Raw genomic sequence first — 15,576 nt, forward strand, 5'->3', positions numbered from 1 at the left:
TTTCTATTTTCTTTAAAGCCTGGTTATGAAAAGAAATTTTGCATATGCTTGCTTTTGCTTGACTTAATTGCATTAAAGGATGTTTATCTGGTATTATTTTGTTATAACACAGATGGAGAATTATACTCGGGAACTGCAGCTGATTTTATGGGGCGAGACTTTGCTATCTTCCGAACTCTTGGGCATCACCACCCAATCAGAACAGAACAGCATGATTCCAGGTGGCTCAATGGTAGGTGGCGCATGCAATAATGTGTGCACATGACATGTGGGAATGTATTAAGTCACTGGAAACATTCCCTTTAAAATATAAACAATATGACGAGATTTCGTAAGCTGTTAAGCTAATGGTGCTGACTTCACGACCGTGGGTGTGAGAGAGTTGGGCACACAAAAAAGAGAGAGATTAAAAATTCAGGAAAATGTTTGCTTTGTGCCAAAACTGATGTTTCTCAGTGGTTAGCTAAGGAAAGGAATAGATCTGGGCTGGAGCCAAGGAAGGGAGGCAATGGAAAAAAGATAAGATGACTTACCAATCCTGTCCTACAAGGAAGGACATCATAGCAAATCTCACGGTGTTTTTTTTTTTTTTTTAACTCCACAGCTCTCCTTACTGAATTGCGAGCAGCACATATGTTATTGGACATTTTGAAAAATCAGAGTTCTAATAACATCGTATTAATAGGATTTTCAATTTTTCAAAGGGCTTTTATATCATTATTTCATTTTGATTCTTTCTTCTTCCGAAAACCCTACTCTCCCGTTTTTATAGGTGAGGAAATTAAGGGCGATCTCTTATCTAAGATGAGATCTAACCTATGAGAGGATTTGGAATAAGAATCCAGTGTTCTGAAATTCAGGCACCAGCTTTACTACTTGATCCAGAAGTTGTTGTTAAGTATGTAAATAATGTTAGCATAGCATGAACTGTACAACAACTGTATATGCCTAAAACAAATTAATGCTCTTTTATTCAGATTTTTCTTCAAGTAGTTTTTGTATCTCCTTCTACCCAGAGTTTTTTTTTTTTTTAATATTCACTTACACGTGCATAAAAGATTTTCATAAAGATCCCTACAGTACCATCATGGCTATTTTTTATTCCTAAGTAATTATTGTCCCCATTTATTTCTGCCTTCCACTCTATAAAATGAAGCTGCTGAGTCCCTAAGCTCCCAGACTATGAATTTGTTTCCATTTCCACATGCCTCATTAATAAGAATAGAGCTCACAGTTAACTAAGTTCTCAGATGCTTGATTACCTTACTCTCTGGACTTTTGTCACACTTGTTTTGCTTTCCCTTTTTTCTGGGGAACCCCAAAATTCATTTAATTACTTCTGTTCTTCAGTGGTTTGGTAGAGAAAAATCACAATTCTGCTTCTGGACCTCACTGAAACTTCAAGAGACCAGGAGTTTTGGGTGACTGTCATTGTTGTGTTCTACCCCAAATCCCAAAGTGAATATTAAAAACATAGCATGAACCTCCGGTTAACTCAGTCAGCATCTCTTTTCCTCCTGCTGCAACATTTCTGATTGTCCTATTATTTTTCATGTGCTATTGAAAAAAGATGTGCTTCTGCCCTTCCAAGTTTGGACTTTCTGCCTTGGTGCTTAATTGCATTGATGGGCTTACAGAAATTTACCCAATTTGCATTTATTTACTGTCTTATCATCTTTTCCACACTGATTTCTTCCCCTGGACTTAAAACTTGCCCATCTAGCCTATCAAAAACCCTCTCTTAATCTTTTTTTTCTTTTGCCATGAAGTCCCCGTATGTCTAATTCCATAGCAGGTTTCGTACTTGCTTACTCATTTCTTTTGCCACCCTTAGCCAGTTTCAATCTGACTTTTACTCAATGGTTTATTCCCATGAAACTGCTTTTCCAAAGGTCACCTAAATGCTTTTATAGCCTTATATCGCTCTCCAGTTTACACATCTCCTGTAATATTTGTCACTGATAACCAACCCTTTCTCTTTAATAGCGTCACTTCTCTTAGCTTCCCTTATATCCTACTCTCCCAAATTTCCTCTACATTTGACATCTCCTTTTTGTTGCTGTCCTGTTAAATGCAGATGACTTCTAAAATCATTTGTGATTGAGTACAAATATTGTGGTACTAAAAGAATTTGGATGCATGAGTAATATTCTGAGGGAAAAGAAGGTAAAATTATGCCTGGGCGACCATCTGGGAAAATTGGAAACCTCGCCAGGGAAAGAAGAAGATGTTGCAAGGAAGACTTGGCTTTGTCTACAACTATAAAAGAGAGCCATACCCCAAAAGCCCAGAGACCATATGTGGGCTATCCATTCTCAGTTATTAAACTGAGGGTATGTGGGGGGAGATGTAATTAAATGCACGTATGTTCATTGTTCGCACAGGAGGGAATGGGATCCCTAAAACAAAAAGAAGCATGAAGTGTCATAGAGTCATTCAAGCTTAAAAAGTCCCAAGTGGGATGGACGGCGTGGTCACATAATACAAATGGCTCATAGCTGAGTTTAAGAAGCAGACATGCAAATACCAGTTCTACACGAATGATAATATGCTGTGGAACTATGGATTATGCATCTAATTCTTTCTGGAGGAAATTATTGGAATCTTAGGAAATTAGCAGTAATATCAGTGTTAAGGTGAACATGAATAGGAGAACGAAGTCAATAAATCTTTTCAGACATGAGCCAGGCGGGAATGGATGAAACATTGGTGAGATGAAGAGTAGAAGCATGACTTGAGACCCCTTGCTTTAATAGTTTGTTTTGAAAGGTTTGGTGTCTGACTAGGTATAGAGAAATGGAGAGGATAAAAAAATTAGTCATGAAACTGAGCTTTTAGCAGGGAGATTGTGTGACTGGTGATACCAATATCAAACATATGGAAAGCCCAGATTGAGGAGGGAAATAGTGAATTAAATTTTGGATATGAGCTACAAATTGCATGTGCGCTTGAATTTATGTATGTGTGTATTATTTTAGAGCTATAAAAGGAGAATAGGGCTGGAAACGGATATGCTGTGTTACTATAAAACTTTATATACAAAAGCAGGTGAAGGACCAGATTTGACTCATGGGTTCTAGTTTGCCAGTGATGGTTATAAGGGATCCATGAACTTAGTCCCAGCTTCTTAGCCTGCCTCATTTCTACTCCAAACGTTCATTAATGCTATTCAATAGTCTCCTGAAAATGCTCACTACTTTCGGAAAATGCCACTCTGTTTACCATTACCATCATTATGTCTCCAAATCTAGAAAGATCTTTTTCCTTTTTCATTGATAGCAAACATACTAATTCATATAATCGCAACTTAAACACAAGCTCTTCTGTGAAGGAAGACTATATTAAAACAACAGTGTTCATCTTTCTTTTTATTTGCATTTCGATTTTACTATTTACTTTATTTCATATTCTGTTATGTTCAGTTATATGTGTATTGGTTGCTCTGTAATCATGTGTATCCCAATAAACCTCCAAGCACAATAAATTGAACACAGTTTACATTCAAATATCACTATAGTTATTTCAGTAATGTTTTCATTTTTACTAAAAACATGTTTAGGTTGGAGAAATTGCCTCACATATTCAAGGAGACAAAAATTGTAAAAGCAGACCTCTTCATATTGATGTCATACTAGAGTATAGAATATAGGAGAGAAAATTTTTTATTCAGAAAGAAGAGGCTTGGATCTATTAAGAAGTCTAAAGGGCACCACAGGCTTTCACTGTCCCTGAGAAAGAAAATCTCATCATAACATGGAATAACATAAAATAGACTTTAGTGTCCATTTCATTTTTATGGTCTTGAACAAAAAGTCTCCAAGTTAAAACTGCTTTTGTGCTGCGTCGTCACATGTTGACAGTTGAATCTGAAGGATTTACACTGTGGGAAACACAGTCATTGTCCGCAGCTCTGTGCTTCATCTCTGAAAATGTGTAGTTCATTGGAGAGTTCAGTTATCAGTCTCTCAGCACTGAATGTGAGAACTGATTTGTCCAAATTAGCACAAAGGTTACATCTGATGGGGTGCAGAAGCCAGAACTGCTGCAAGATGGAGGCTGCAGACATGTCTGAGATAGGACCAAGGGACTGTGAATCACAGGCCTCATGAAATTAAATACCATTCCGGAATAAAATTGGAAACATGTTTACACATTCATGCATAAAATAAATGAGTTTTGAAGCATCAGTATACACTGCACAATCATTTATGCTGCCAGAAATAATACATTACCTTACAAGGTATTTTCTGAAGGGTCCTCAGGGTTATTAAAATTAACTTGGGCATAGGACTTTCTTTACTGCTCTCAAATCAGTAAAAGTCATTTAGAAGAATCAGATGGTCAATTTCAGATGATTTTTTTCTTTGTGTGCTGTAAGGTAGGGTCACACTTCGTTCTTTTTCCATGTGGGCATCCTGTTATTGTAGCACCATTTGTTGGATCTTTGTTTGTTTGTTTCTTTGTTTGTTTTGGGGAAGTGCCTGGGAATCGAACCTCAGATGACTTTTTAAACTCCAATTCCAATTTTGAGTACTAATCATATGGAAATTAAAGGAAAATTATCCTCTGTATTTGTATAATAATATGAAAGGCAGGCAATGATGATGTTTAAACTACTTTATAAATAGAAATGATCTTAAATTTTAGTATGTAAATAATACTAGTGTTGCATATATGGCCAGTTGGATCACTAGCCCACATCATTTATCCAAATGATGGAAACAATTACTGATTGATGGAGGCAATATTGAAATGCCAAATAATTTAGAGAAAGACTATAGTCTTTAGAGTAAGAAAGACTTTGATTGCAATTTGAATTTGGCCCTATATGTAATGGCAGGGTAATATGCCTACCTTATAAAAACTGTTATGAAAAAAATGACCACATGATAATGTGTAAAAAGCACCCAGCAAGTGCTTATCACATAGTAAGCACTTAATAAATATCACTTATCCCTGTTATCCTCTAACCCCTTCCACTGGGTGGAGCATGCTTAGCAAGCTTTGTCAGACTCATTCTGTGAGTAATTATATTTGAGTCAGGGTGAAAGGGCAGCCAGAGTCAAGTTTAATACATCAAACCACATGGATCCTTGAGAGAGCAATGCCTGGTGCACACAAACAGTCCTAATTATGGTGCCCGGAGTGTGAGGCTTTCCCTCTCATTTCAGGAAGATCTGTTTTCTTTTAGTGGAATTTCCTAAAAGGATCGTGCCTGTGGATAGACCAACCCACTTGCTTTTTTCTGTAATTGAAATGGTATGCAAGCCATCATTCCACTTCCTTTCCCTTGTAATGCTCACACCGGGATGGCCTGTCATTATTGGAATCAGCATTGTTTCCTGTGTGGTCACACACTAGGATATTTCATGTTCTCTGAAGATGCAATCTGTTCCACCACATGCAATTTTAGAAAAATGGATCCAGGAAATATGTCTACAAATTAATCATGAGACCACAAATTAAAACTACTTGGTACCAATCTCAATACTGCATATATCCAATCTCAAAATACTTGTACAACTCTTTTGATACACTATTTTAATTCTCCCATCTTTGGAGGCATGAACTATGTCTGAGTATTTGACTGGAATATTTTTAAATAAGTAGAGTGAATTATCTAGTTTTGTTTAACGTCAGACTTCTTAATAATACCATTCTGAATTATTTCTCTGGCTTAAGTACGTTAGTAATATTTTGCTGACCTTTCAAGAAAAAGCCCTCTGTAAGCCTTACTTCATGGTTTCTTGAGCAGTTGAGTATTATAGCAGCTGAGTGATCATTCAGTTACAACAACAGCAGCAAAATGACAAAAATCCTCTTTAGTTTTCTTAGCCTGTGAAAGAAGAATCAAGGATATGTTTGTTTTTTTTTAATGCCTATCACATTCTCTATGAGTTACATACTCTATTCATTAGATAGAAATTCTTGGATATCAACGTATATAGTCACACAAATAAAACTGACAATATGTATGGTTATTTTCATGAAATTACCCTGAAGCATAAATGTGTTAAAGTTTAAGGAAGTTCTCATTATCTATACCTAAACACAACCTAGAAATAATCTGTTTTGTTTTACCTTGAATCTATTATCCAGAAAATTTTTCATCTTAGTAAAGACTCTGTACACTCTTCTAATATAATCTTTTCAAAAACAGAAATATGCTACTATGTTATTCTTTGTAAATAAATGTAATAAAATCCCTAAATATACCTTTTTCTCCCATAAAGAGCTGGAAATTTCCAAAATGTACATTTATTTGATCTCCTTATCCAGGGCCCATTTTCTATGTTCACTTTTGTCCAAGGAACATAAACCACTTTTAACCTGTTTTGCTTGAAAGTGCATTGTACTAGTGAGTAAAAATGAATAAAGCTTTGAAATAAAAACTCATCAGTGGCAATATACTTCAAAGCTAATTATATTCCTTTCAGGCCTCTAAAAAAAATCTGTCTGTATAAAATTTGTTAGGTTATGATATTTTGTTTTTTAAAATGATAGCCTAAAAAGTACAACTCTCAAATACGGCAAATTTGTCACAAATTTTGAATCATCACTTTAGGAATGAACAGTCACATGGTGAGAGTAAAAAATAGCGTGTATGAGTATTATTACATTTGCTTAAAATAATTTCACTATTTAAACTGAGTTTGATAAATATTTCTAAAAACAAAACAATATCTTGGACAATTCTTTCAATTAAAGCCAGCTTCCCTTTTTGTCTTGGTTCTTATGATTTTCTCTCTCGTCTCACCATCAGGTTGATGAATACAGAGCCTGTCTATACCAATTTCCTCTTCCAGTGTCACTACATTCAGAGCTCAGTGGGTCTTAATAGGGATTTACTGCTGACTTGGTAATCTGGGTTCATATGTGCAGTGACATCAAGCAAGAGATTTACCGAGAGAAGTGGCTGCCGTGACAATGCGTGTAACCATGGTGGGACCAGCCCCTCTGACATGGCTCTCAAAAGCTTTCCCTCTGTGAAAACAGAAGCCTGTTTGCAAATTAATTAGTTTCTGGCGGCAGCTTGATTGTTGACCCAGAGTTTGTAGAGTGGAAAAACAATCAGATTAGTGTGCTCAGAGTAAAAGACCAGCACGCACTTGTGTGTGGCTTGCTCAACCATTGATGCTATGAATGGAGTGAAACAAATTCTTTTCTGAGAAGCCTAGGCAGAGGTTAAGTGTGATGAGCCTAGAGCCCCCAACAGCAGGAGCTGGGGAATTAAAGGATTTTAGCCAGATAAAGCTGAATGACAGGAAGCAGTGCCATTGAATTTTAATGGCATGGATAGTTTTGAAAAAAAAAAAAAAGCCACTTGTTACGTTCTAATCTGAGTGGAAGGAGGAAAGGGTTTACAATATTATTAAATGTAGGCTTGACACAAATATTTTCAGGATAGAAGATTTTAATTACCATGACTCAAAATATAATATGATAAATATTTAAATGAAAAGCAAAGTAGTAAAGTAACCTATGTTGACAAAATATGTTTGTTAGTATATTTACCCCAATCAATGTTTAAGATATAATGTTGATTTGAAATGCCTTATAAAATTTATCTGGATCCAAAGAGAATTGTCAATTCAAGGGAATCTACTCCTCTATTTATTTTTACAAATATCAAATTTGATAATTATGCCCAGAAATGATGTCTGCAAGCTTAGGATAAAGAATTCTGGATGCTGTTTTGAATGATTAACATTTGTTTTAATCACAAATGTTTGGTTGTGGTTTGGGTTTAATTTTATAAGACTCTCTAATTCAATAAACCATATATCCTTTTTAGACACGACTGGCACAGGCCTCCCCGAAATATCTCCAATGGCAGTCACAATACCTTCCCATTCACAAATCCTTTATGTCTCTCAATTCACAAGTGAATTAAATCCAGATTTTACTGCCTGTCAAGTCCTTTAAGATCTTATCCTAAGTGACCTCGCCAGCATTAAACCCTACAGACTCTGCATCATATAGAGTCATTGACGCTTAAATTTGCTATCTGTTTCATTCTGCAAATGGATTTTGAATTTCCCCTCCTTTGAATCCCAAGGGCATGTGATAACTGCACACAGATGAATATTTGTATTTATCACAGGGCCTAACACTATTGGATCCTTACACTATTGGATGTCCCCAACACGAAATTCGATGAAATTGTTCGTTAGACTCTGGAGTCAAACTGCTTAAATTTCTATTCCAAGTCTTGTACCTGCTGCCTATGTGAGTTTGGGGTTATTTGCTTTACTTCTCTTCAACATGCATTTATTTGTGAAACAGGGTTAACAACTAATGTCTCATACTGTTTTCCTGAGTGTGCGTCTCATAGTCCATGGTGAGTCTGACACTATGGTAAATACTCCTGGTCACAGGCTTGCAGCTGTTGTGTTCTGTGCCTCCTCTCCACACAGTGCCCAATGCACATTTGGAAAAGTACACAGTGCGGTAGTCTGAAGGTTATTCTTGCCTCTTTTAATCTGTTCTCAAGCTATTTTCTTTTGTTAAACTAACTACAGTCATTCAAAGGGTACCAAGTACATCAAGAATAGATGAAATATTTATTTTAGTAATAAAACAGCAAACTATTTTTTAATCAAATCGAGCTTAACATGATTAGGAGATGAAACGTTGAAACCATGAAAGATAACCCAGGCTAACTTTCCATAAAATGTGTTTTTGTGTTATATTGGCTCTAGAAAGTACAATGCTTATCATCTAAATAAAGCAACCGTTAGACTGATTCTCTATTAAAATTTTTCCAATACATTGGTTAAGATGACACTGACTGTACTGATGTTTCTAGGAGAATCACTTCTGCCACTTCACAGCTTAACTTTGAAGAAGTGTTTTATTCAGTCTGGGATGTCATCCATAGCCGTCAGGGTGGTGGCTAAGAGCACGGAGCTCGTGGAGCGTGACTGCCTGATTTGGGCACTGGCCAAAATACCGTAGACAGCTGATGTAAGCTTTCTGTACTCAATTTCCCCTTCTTTAGGCTGGAAATAATAATGGTCCCTCTTGTATTTGGTTGTTGTGTGGATCACGTATGAGTTAATTCATGTAAAGAAAGCACTTGCAACGATGACTAACATCACACACACACACAAAACTCAGTTAATGTTAAGCTGGCTTCATAATATTATGTAAGAATTTCAATTACTAGAACAATATAAATGCCCAAATATATCATGTACCTAAAAATGTACTGTAATATACAATCTTACTTAACTGAGTATCCACGCATTTCTAGGAAAGCAATGAAAGTAGCTTAAGGAAAACAAAAGCCGATGAAGTGATAGTGATCTAGGCCATTTCCTAAAACTGAATCTGTGCATGCAGGACTTTACTGCGTGCTAAATTACCTACACATGACATAAGGCATTAAATATTATAAGCATCATATGTGAACTAAAGACAAATTATAAAATCTTATCTAGGAAAAGGTCTTTAAACTGTTTTCCCAGTAATAACTTGTAATGATTATTAGGTGTGCTTAGATGCCCTAAAAGAATATTTTCAAAGTGGAAACGTTTGTGCAACTATATAGTTTAAGAAAGTAGACAAGAGAAAATTGAAACCTTTCCCTCAATACATACCTTGCTTTCAGCAATGTATCAATTTCCTATGACCCATTTGGATCATTACATAAATGTTTTACTATATATACTGTATGCCATTATAATTATGGTGCTGCTATTTGAAAACATATTTTGAAAATAAAGATAAACTTTTGAAAAATATCACAATTTTTTGTTATTATTAGTTTTAAAAGTTAATACAGTTACCATTTTTGATTCATTGAGTGTGTTTTTTTATTATTTTGCTTTATGATTTACTAAATTATAACTATTTTTGGATTGAATGTGGGCTGATAGCATAAGGAAATCATCAAGAATGTGCCTCTTCAATATGTTTATAAATTTGTCTAAATTCATATAAAGCCAAATAATTTCTTTTGCTCATTGAATTACTAACGTAGAAAGTTGCCAGGGCATCAGTATCAAAGAGAGCTATCCCATTTATACATTTATAAAATCTTACCATAAATGTGTATGGGAAATCAGTGATTGTAGATGTCATGTTCCCTTTGGGATCCTCACTGCCTTTTCAACTTAGCATACAGTAAGATTTAAATTACAGCTAATGCAGAGTTGTGTTTTGGGCTTATACAATGTGTTATGACCCGTTTATAGTTTAGTGAACTCTAACCTCCCTGATCCTGAAGGGTAAGTAACGTCAAAATTGAAATGAAACTGACTCCATTTAATTGCTTAATACCCATGGGAGTCATTGTTTGTTTATCAAATGTGTTTTTAAACTACATTTATGAATAAGCGAAGAAATAGTACTGATGTCCAGGGAGGAGGAAAACACAATTTCATAAGTCAAAACAAAGAGAAATGAATTCTGAAAATAGGAAATGAAACACATGGGTAATCACAAAACCTTACTCATTCGGGATGAATTACGGGAAAAATCTATTCAAACTGGCAATTCAAATCATTGAATGTTTAACAGAGCTAGAATGAATCAACAGGGTACCGGGTGTCTTTGATCAATAACTTTTCATGTATTTACAATAGTCATTTTAAACTTTTTGATTCAAGAGAAATTATTAAAGTAGTAGGAAAGCACTGCCCTCCATAAGAAGCCTGAGGATTGACTTCCTCATTATATTATTGTTGATTTCCTTTAAAAAAAAAAAAGAGAAAATCGCAGTCTTCATAGATGATACAAAGGTAAATAAACGATTATATATATATATATATATAAAATCAATGTCCAAATCAATAAAATTATAAATTGAATTGCCTTGAAAGATCCTGAGACAACAGTGTATGAAGTGTATGAACTAATTTTACCACTCTTTACCCCTTTTTTTTCATTTCTAACTAAATCCTGAATGGAAAGGACCTGCACAAGGCAAGTGGCAAGGTTGGCTGGAGCTGGGAATTTGGCAGGAGGAATTAGGACAACAGTCATGCCGTAAGCGGTCCTCTATGCCCTGCAGTAAACTGAGAGTGATACAGCAGAGGCTGCACCAAAGTCGAAAGTACCCACACCACGGAGATTTTCAAACTCTTTACAAAATTTAGTATTGTTTTGGTTAATTTTGTCTTCTTAATTTTGTAAAAATGTGCTACAATACCATTTATCCATAGTGCTCGTAAGCAGCTCATGTATTCCCAGACTGTCCATGGGAGAATCAGAGTTGATTAGCAAAGGGTGTTTGCAGTCTATTAGTAAAGAATATTCTGATAATAATAGCAGCAGAAACTTTTCTAGGTAACACTTTAATCTAATTAAGAAGCTAAGTAAATCATTACTCTTATGATTGATTCCTTGGAGCTTCTAAATACTCTCTAGGATGGGAAAACATGGATGATTATGAAGAGGGAAAAGTATCATTTAAAATATATACAACTCTCGACTATTTGGAAGGGGTCAACAAAGAAAGATGAAAGGAAGAGAGGAAAGAAAAGAGTGATTCATAATAATTAATAAATCTTGTCATCATTCGAGTATAATTAAACAACATGTGAACAACACTTTAATAAAATTTGGAACATCACAAATTGAAAATAAAAGTCCACAAACTACATCATAAAGTCTCCTATATACATGCTTTAGTGAGCTTTTCCTGATATTTGCAATATAAATTAGACATGATGTCTGTTAAAAATTTTTTTCAAAAGAAGAACCTGCTTTTAAAAATGGTGTTGGAATATTTATTAATTTCTGAGAGTACTCAGATTGTTGTTTTATTTGTGACCATGTGGGTATCAGTAAAATAATTAAGGTATCATGTAATATGAATAGAGGTAACAGCTACATTATTAATGGGAAGTTAAGAGTAGATCACTTTTAGGCAGATATTAAACTATCCATATTAACTTACTGATATTCATTTGCTGCTTTTTTGTTTTTTAGAGACTATTTTTAGTTTGCCAAAATTAGTCTCTTTTCATCTCTTTCCACTATGTGTTCTATTTATCTGTATATAACTTAGGTTTAAGTTTCACCCCAATTATTTACATAGAGTTCTCTTCTCTCCTCCTTTCCCTGCTTGCTCTTTTCTAAGCCCTCCTAGAATCCCTGACAGCAGAATGAATAAGCTACATTTGTTAGCTACCAACGTATTGACCTTGACAACTTTCATTTTCACATTGAATTGAACACCCACTAAATGCCAAGAAGTGTGATAGGAAATAGAGCTAAAGAGGTGCCTGCCCTCCTGGAGAACATGTAGAGGTCTTTATGGAAAGAAAAGCCTTAGAATTCTTAGCACATCTATGGGATCATGTACATTCACTTCCAGGGTATCTTCATTCGCGAAACCATTGTTAATCCACAAGGTAAGAGTAGGAGGCAACATTTGTTTCCCTTTTATTGAAATATAATACTTTTAATCCAATTAATTTTCAGGCTTTCAACCTAATATCAAAACCACAAATTGGGGACTCTCTATTTAACATGATAGAAGGTATGACGATACAAAAGGGAGGCTATCTTTTGTTCTCATATAGGCAGTCTCCATTTAGAAAATACATGAAGACTGAGTGAAGAGGGACAAAAAAATCAGAAATGTGTTTTAAAAGTATGGATGGGAAACATTTTGGAATCATAAAAAACTATACATTATTGATAGATAATATGACTACAGATTTTTTAAATGATGTTTTTCAATGACATACATTCCTAACTACAAAAATATTTTTAAGAAAGTCCTAAAAAATGATGAGATGAAGAGAGCTTTTTGGTTAGAGAGAACTAGAACAATAAACAAAGTCTCTTCAACTGTTCTTTGAACATAAACAATAATGAGTTAATCATTTTCCAATATTCATGGCTCTTGATACAGATATTTTTCTGAGAGTAAGAAGGTTTCCTTTTGCTTTAAAATGTTAGTTTCTAGTATGATTATTTAGAGCAAAGGTTGAATAGGAGCACTGAAAACAAATGTTCTGAATGGTTTTAAGTATTTTTATCATCTTACTTGATTTAACATTCTATCTTCTACAGAATTTTTACGTACTAATAGTTATGCTGCCAATCCTTTCTATTTTTACTGAAAAAAAAAGTATTATTTTCAAAATAATTTTAAAATGTCTTTTTTTCAGTTTCTTTGGGTTTTATTATATAAATTTTCAAGTTGCCATTGTTTGCATTTATTTTTACCTGCCTTTCTAATTACCTATAATCTGTAAGTGTTTTCTTGGCCTTAGTAACAAAAGAGATTATTATTAAGAGATAGGGAGATACATTTTCTTCGGTGCTTTTAATTAACTTTAAAGAAAAAATATGTTTATATATAACATTTCCTGTTATATGGTATAAGACATTTCTTCAAAAAATATATAATTATATAAACTCAGTAGAGTATTATTCAGAAATAATGGTCCGAGGTAAATTTAATGATTCTTTCAAGGAATAATGTAGAAATAATAGGTCAACTAAGAAATAAAGCTAACAAATTTGGTTAACCTACATTAAAGACATTGAAAACCATTTCCACAAAACTGTTACTGCTGCTATAGTCAGTATTAGAATATTTGGAAAATTTAATTATTAAAAACAATGACAAAAATTGCTATCCTTACATAAGGAAACAATTGAAATAATTATGAACAATAGAAATCATATATTTGTGTAGCATTTTGTTTTGTTAGTTTTTTTTTTTTTTGGTATGGCAGATTTCATTTCATTCTTTTTCATTCTTTTCCATGTGAGTATCCTGTTATTGTAGCAACATTTGTTGGCTTTTTGGTTTGTTTGCTTGTTTGTTTTGGGGAAGTGTAGGGACTGGGAATCGAACCTGGGTCTCCCACATGGCAGGCAAGAATTCTACCACTCTACCTTGCACCCCCTTGTGTAGTGTTTTATAATTTTCAAAATGTTTCCTATGATATCCCTTTCCCCTCCCAAGCCCTGTGAACTAGAAAACTGTGACTAATAAAATTTAAGTAAATTGCCAGAAGTTATTAGTAACCTCCTATTTAGTGAAAACAGAGACTAAAATCCATGCCTTCTGAATTCTCAGTTTTCTTTCTAATATGTTTATTTTAGTGTTTACTTTTTAAAAATTTTGCATTCTGCTTATTTTCTTAGCAATATATCTTAAATCTAGGAAGTGTTAGCTGCCAATGGTTGAACAGGCATATGCATTCTCTTTATAAAGCACAGATTTACTAAAGTAAGGTATTATATCGGATTGATCACAGAATGAAGATTTCTGCTACTCTCTTATCACAGAAAGCAGCTGTTCTAAACCCTTGCTCCTACCAGCGTGGCCCTTAGACAGGCAGCACGTGTATCACCTGAGACCTTGTTAGAAATGCTGACTCTCAGGCTCCACCCCAGACTTACTGAATTAGAGTCTCTTTTCTATTAAGATCTCACATTAAAATTTGAGAAGGACTAGACAAAATTACCAAAATATGTTACATGTTTCATTATTAAAGAATAGAACATACATGGCTTTTGTTTCACTATACCACGGTAGACTATCTTATTTCTCAATTTAAATTTCTGCTAAATTGGCATTAGCAGAAGAATGTGTGTGGCAATCATTATTTAGACTCAATCTACCCCTCATGAGGTAGTCTAATCTGAACTATCTGCAATTCTTCGGTAATTGGCCTTCTTAAAAATAGTGACTTCGGGGCAGGCCACGGTAGCTGAGCAGGCAGAGTTCTCGCCTGCCACACCAGACACCCGGGTTCGATTCCTGATGCCTGCCCAGGTGAAAAAAAAAAAAAAGAGGTTAAAAATAGTGACTTTGGCTTTCATTTAAACTGGACAGATATAAACACTGGCTAAGTGCATCCTTTGAACAGGTTGCATTTTCAATCAGCAATCACCAATAGGTCGCCTATGTAGGCCTGGGACAGTAAGACTTGCCCTATTTAAATCATTCTACTGAGATAGTGTCCACTTAATATAGCTGCTTATACCTTTGTGTCAACCTCCTAAGTCTTCTACAACTTCATGTCCAGTTAGAATTAAAAGTAAAGAAATACAGTAGAGGCAGTGATTTTCTGGGTTCCAGGAAAGCCTCAAGGTAATTTTTAAGAATTAAAAAATATCTGGTTTTAGACAATGTTAATTAGAATTTGAATTTCTTTTGTTTTATGTGCACTCTGGCTTCTACTGGAACTAGATTAGGACAAACTTTTATTTTAAGTGATAAACTGTGTGATAAAACAGCAACATTGTATATAAAATATGAGATAACTATAACTTCCTCAAACATATGTCAAATATCTTAGTAAAGTAAAACAAAGTAGATTTTTAATATAAAGTAACACAATTAAACTGAAGTACAAAACCATAAATTACACATTTGTGTTTCAACCTTTGATTTTATTTTGTGATCTTAAATTTTTAATTATGCATATGTAATATAACATATGTAATATTATCTATCCAATACAGAAAATAAAACTCTCCAAATTGTACTGCAGATAGATTCCTCACTATCCATTCCAAATAGATGTGATCCTAAAAAACAACTGAAAATGACTGGAAGCTGTTTTATTAAAATAATAATTATTCATTTCCAATAGTGAT

The 15,576-nt window shown here is 34.4% G+C and overlaps 1 protein-coding gene across 2 annotated transcripts in view; it reads left to right on the forward strand.

Annotated features, from left to right (window-relative positions):
- SEMA3A (semaphorin 3A) overlaps nucleotides 1-15,576 on the forward strand; it is a 225,617-nt gene that overhangs the window by 138,994 nt on the left and 71,047 nt on the right. For both annotated transcript variants that reach the window (XM_077151734.1, XM_077151724.1), the window contains one exon: nucleotides 113-232. In XM_077151734.1, the coding sequence (XP_077007849.1) occupies nucleotides 113-232 (120 nt within the window). The remainder of the gene's footprint in view (nucleotides 1-112; nucleotides 233-15,576) is intronic.

Source organism: Tamandua tetradactyla, chromosome 1, assembly GCF_023851605.1.
Source record: "Tamandua tetradactyla isolate mTamTet1 chromosome 1, mTamTet1.pri, whole genome shotgun sequence".
Taxonomy (NCBI): Eukaryota; Metazoa; Chordata; class Mammalia; order Pilosa; family Myrmecophagidae; genus Tamandua; species Tamandua tetradactyla.